At 60.8% G+C, this 5,123-nt stretch overlaps 1 protein-coding gene across 1 annotated transcript; it reads left to right on the top strand.

The window, feature by feature from the left end:
• The first annotated feature begins 1,430 nt into the window (after positions 1–1,430).
• On the top strand, positions 1,431–3,191 carry CUNH19orf85 (chromosome unknown C19orf85 homolog). The gene is made up of 2 exons (XM_058425054.1): positions 1,431–1,799; positions 2,212–3,191. The coding sequence occupies exons 1-2, from the start codon at positions 1,627–1,629 to the stop codon at positions 2,705–2,707; spliced, it is 669 nt and encodes a 222-aa protein (XP_058281037.1). The 5' UTR covers positions 1,431–1,626; the 3' UTR covers positions 2,708–3,191.
• Positions 3,192–5,123: the final 1,932 nt, after the last annotated feature.

Genomic DNA, 5,123 nt, shown 5'->3' with positions numbered 1-5,123 from the left:
TGCACAGATGATAGATCCATAGATAGGCAGGTGATAGATGATAGTTGAGAGAATTGTAGACAACCCAGGGATGGACAGAAAGCCAGGAGGAGCAGAAGAGGAAAGAGCAAGGGCGGGGGAGATGGAGAGATAGCAATGGGGCTAGTGTGAGTCACAGACAGCTGGCAGGCAGAGGGACCAAGAGGCAGAGTACAAGAGGCTGTCTAGGAGGCTGGAGACCCTTGGAGACACCCAAGAGACACATGGGAGGCCCATGATGTCCCCGACACAGACACCAGCCACACCAGGCCCAGCAGCCCCACCTGTGCAGTGGTTCAGCACAGTGGTAGTGTTGAGCATGGCAGGGGTAGCAGTTAACGTGTGCGTGCCGTGGCTGGTGAGGGCACTGGGTGTCTGGCTGTCCTCCTGCAGCTGGTCTCACCATGCCCTGCTGACAGGAAACTGGACCTCTGGCAACATCACTGGCTGCGCTCAGCCCCAGCTCCCAGTATGTCGCCAGCTGCCCGCTGGCCCCCACCCCAGGCCTGGTAGGACCTCAGCTGCTGACCTTGCCCATAGTACTGCTGGTCAGTACTATGAGGGGCCTGGGAAGCAAACTCACGATGTCAGGTTCAAATCCCTGCTTCAGGCAGGAGAATCAGCGCGTGCGGTTCTAGGTACTGAGGCGTGGTCATTTGTTACACCAACTTCGGGAAACATCCTGGCTTCCCAGCGCAGATCCCCAAGGGTGAGGGTCCGAGCAGAGACTGCGGCTGTCATGCCCAGCGCTCCCCTACCCAACCTGAGACCCAGGGTCCCCGCTCCGGCCAACACCCTTCCAGAAACAAGGGGACCTGGCCCATCCTCTGCCTCCCACAGACACCAAGGGTCCCAGTCCCTCAATAAAACACCCTGGGGGAGACTGCGCCCTGTTCTCCCGTCCCCTCCCGTCCTGCCACACCCCTCCCCTCTCCTCCCTCACTCTGCTGCTCAGGATTCTATGACCCCCAGGATTTCGGGGGTGACCCCCCAGGAGCCAACCCCTCCTGCTGGCTGGAGACCTCGGCCCGCACCAGCCCCTTTGGGAGCCTCAGTTTCCCCTCCTAAGGCGCCAGGCTGAGCAGAGGGAGGGAGGCACAGGTGTGTCTGGGGGTGGGTTGGCAGGTGCAGCCCAGCTCCGCTCCCTTCCAGCCCCCTCCCCACGGCTCCAATTAAGGGTCCTCCACGTTCAATCGCTGCATTTGACTTACCGGCGGCCTCGCCTCCCGAACGAGGCCTTTGTTCCCTTAATTGGCCATCTCCAGGCACCATTCTCTGCCCCCCGCTGACGCACGCGGGTTCCATATCCCAGGTCCAACTATGCGCTAATTGGGCACTTAGAGGGTCCCAGAAAGCCCCCTCCCCTCCCTGTTCCCTGCCATCCTATATCAGCCCCCACCTGCCGCTCCCTCAGACTTCAGGTCGGGCTCCTGGGAGGTGGGGCAGGGTTAGGGCACAGTGGGGAGGCCTTGGCCCAATTCCCAGCCCTGCCTCCTCCCTGGCCTGGGGTGCCTGGGCCTCCCAAGTCCCCTGCCCCTCCCTGCTCATGGATTTGGGGGGTGCTTTGGTCAGCAATATTGTGGGGAGTTACTCCAGACCACCCTGGCCATGCACCCCGGGGTCCCCGAAGGCCCTGGGGTCTCTGAGCCCGGCCCCTGGGAGCTGTGTGCCTTTGTGAGCGGGGCGGCTGCCCACATGCTGCGGGCCCTGCAGCCCCGGCGCACCCGGCCCCGCAAGAGGCGGCCCAACCACAGAAGGTTTCTGCACAACCAGATCTGCAGGTGAGGGGGCTGGTGGGGAAGGTGGGCACGGGAGGGGGAAGGGGGAAGGAGCAACCAGTACCCTTGGCTGGGGGAGACCAGGTACAGACAGAGAGAAGCAGCCCCCAGGGCTGGATGCCAGCAACAGTCAACGTGCATTTATTGAGTGCCTACTGTGTGCCAGGCCAGTTAGCAAAGCAGATAAAGTTCCTTGCCGTCGTGGAGGCTGTGTTTTCATGGGGGTGGCGGACGATCAGGAATCACCAAAATAAATAACTAGCATGGTGTGATGCGACCACATAGGTGACCCTTGCAAATATGCTGGCCGAGGTGGTGGCTCAAGCCTGCAATCCCAGCACCTTGAAAGGCCGAGGCAGGAGGATCGCTTGAGTTCAGGTGTTAGAGACCAGCCTGCTCACATCTGTCTTTACAGGCAGTTCACCAAGATTGAGGCCGCCACCCAGCGCCTGGCCCTCTCCATCCTGTCCCAGGAGGCACCTCCCCAGAGACCCTCGCTCCAAAAGCCACCCCCGCCGCCTCCATCCCCCTTCCTGGGAGTGGCCTGTGCTGTGGCCCCCACTGAGGCTCCCCATGCCAGCGCCAGCCTGAGTCTCGCTGCCCTGGACACCTCTACCCTCGACCTCTTTGACAACATTGCGCTCACCCCAGAGTGTGCCTCAGAGCCATGGGACCCCTCCTCTGGTCCTGATGCTCCCCTGCCAGCGCCGGGTCCGTCCTATCGCGACCAGGGCCAGCCAGACCTGAGGCAGGTCCCGCATTTCTGCGGCCCCCTGCCCCTTTCCCAGCATGCCCTGGAGGAACAGGCTGATCTCGTGGCTCCTGACTGGGGTTGGGTGGACTGGTGGGAGGTGCCTCGCGCCTGGGATTCTCAGGGGATCCCCGAGGGTTGGGGGACCAGCTCCCCATGAGGCCAATCACAACCCAGCCCAGAACCCAGGACAAGCCAGAAGCCCCTCCATGATGGCTCTACAGCCCTTTCCAGGAGCCCCCAACCTGTCCACTGCCTTCCTGGCAGCCCCTGGGAAAATAAACCAACCCAGACCCCCACTTCAGACCACTGCCTCAGGGGTCTCCTCCTAGGCCCAGAGGCCCCCCTCCACCTCTTCTGGGGGCCCCATTCTTGCTTTCCTGCCTTCCCCCTTCCTTCTGCCCAGCCCCATCTCGGCATCCACCCCTCACTCTCACCCAGGCTCACCTCTGCCTAATGTCTGCTCTCCTCTCATTTATTCCCAAAGATGTATTGAGCGCCTACTATGGGCCAGGCCCAGGTCTAGGACTTGAGGATTCAGCAGTGAACGAGGCAGACAGGACCCCTGCCTCAGGGAGCTCCCTGTTCTGTGTGCATGTGTGTGTTTTGGCGGGGAACTGACAATAAAAGAGTATATCCATGCATTTTTCAAAAAGCAAGATTCATTTCCAATTCAGATTGGAGTTAGTGCTGAAAAGAAAATAAAACACAAGGCAGGGTGCGGCGGCTCACACCTGTAATCACAGCACTTTGGGAGGCCAAGGCAGGTGGATCACTTGAGCCCAGGAGTTCAAGACTAGCCTGGGCAACAGAGTGAGACCTCCGTCTTTACAAAAAAATTAAAAAATTAGTCGGGTGTGGTGGCGCATACCTGTGGTCCCAGCTACTCAGGAGGCTGAGGTGGGAGGATCGCTTGAGCCCGGGAGGTTGAGGCTGCAGCGAGCTGTGATCTTACCACGGTACTCCAGCCTGGGTGATAGAGCAATTTTTTTTTTTTGACGTTTCAAAAAAATTAAAAACAGCGACCTGATGTTAGGGCTACCTGACACCAGGAGGTCAGGAAACGCTTTGAAAGCCTGGAAGGCTGGGCCGTGGGGAGTCCTAGGATTCCAGGCTGAGGGAGCACACATGCAAAGGCCCTGCGGTGGGACATTGAGGGAACAGCAAGGGGAGACCCATGTGGCTGGAGCGGAGTGAGCAGGGGGAGTGGTGAGAGGCGAGGTCTGCAGGGACCAGAAAGGCCGACCATGAATTGAGAGGAGTTTGGATTTATTCCAAGACAGATAGGGAATTCTCTCTTTCTCTCAACCACCATTTCCAAGCACAGAGTCTAAATTATTCTAAACACCACTCGAGGAGGCAGGTGCTGTACAGATGGGGAAACTGAGGCAGCACAGAGCGCAAAGGACAGGGGGGCGTCAAATTCCTCACTTGACGCTCCCTTAGCCAGCCCCTTCCTGGAAAGTGCCTGAGTATCTTTGTAAGCCTCCGTTTCTTGGGATAGGGCCAGGGTTCGAACCGCAGACATGCCTCTACTCTAGGTAAGACCCCTCTCTCTCTCCCCCGGCCTCGGCGATCTGCTCTGTGCAATGGAGCCGGCCGAGACGCCCTCTCTCCAGCCAGGATCTGAGCCTTCGGAGACCACCGCACGACTCCGCCCCGTCGGCCGCCACTCACGCCCTCTACTGCTCTCCATTGGCCGGACGAGCTGCTGCCCCGCCCCCACCGCGCCTTTGCGAGCTAATCATTTTCTTGAGACTGACTGCCTTGCCGGCACCGCCCCTCCCCTGGGGCGGAAGCAAAGCAGCGGCATATGCGGATTGGTTGAGAGGCAGGGGGCGGGGAGAGTTGGTGAGCGCCGATTGCGGGCAGGGGCAGTGGCACATGCGGATTGGCCGGAGAGAGGGGCGAGCAGAGCATGATGAGTGTCGATTGGACGGCTCGGCCCAAGTGGGCGGAACGCGGACGGTGCAGGGGGTGGGCCACGTGTCGAGCGCTAACGAAACGGTGACCCACCCCGGGAAGCCCGCAAGAGGCCTCAGCGGTGGCCGTCCGAACGCCGAGAGGTGAGGGTGTCCCCGGCCTCACCTGCGGAGGGGCCGTTCCGGGCTCGAACCCGGCACCTTCCGGGTAAGTCCTCTCTCGCTGCTGGTGCTATTTGGAGACCGACCTTCCCGCCTAGCAGATGGGGAAACTGAGGCTCTGCCTGGGCGTCCCGGGCCAAGGTCACAGGACCAGAAGGAGTCCACCTGGCCCCGCCAGAATTGGCTGGCCAGAGACTCGAAGCGTCCCTGGGTGGCGCCTGCCGCGTCTGTAACAGCGCTGCGGGGTGGGCAGGTTTAATCCCCATTTCTCCGACGAGAAAACTGAGGCTAAGACAAAGAGAAACTTGCCCAAGGTCACACAGCCAGAAAGTCCGGGCTCCAAGGCCGGGTTTCCGAGACCGCGTGGGGAAATCAACGGCCCTACCCCGCCCCCTGTTGCCGCCCACCTCCAGCCACGCCCCCTTTGGCCTTGGTTACCCTCCACCCAGGCTGAATCTCTCCTCGTTCCGCAGGACGCGCCCAACCCTCTCC

The sequence above is a fragment of the Hylobates moloch genome, unplaced genomic scaffold (assembly GCF_009828535.3).
Source record: "Hylobates moloch isolate HMO894 unplaced genomic scaffold, HMol_V3 SCAFFOLD_12, whole genome shotgun sequence".
Lineage (NCBI taxonomy): Eukaryota > Metazoa > Chordata > Mammalia > Primates > Hylobatidae > Hylobates > Hylobates moloch.
This window is presented reverse-complemented; position numbering and strand designations above follow the sequence as displayed.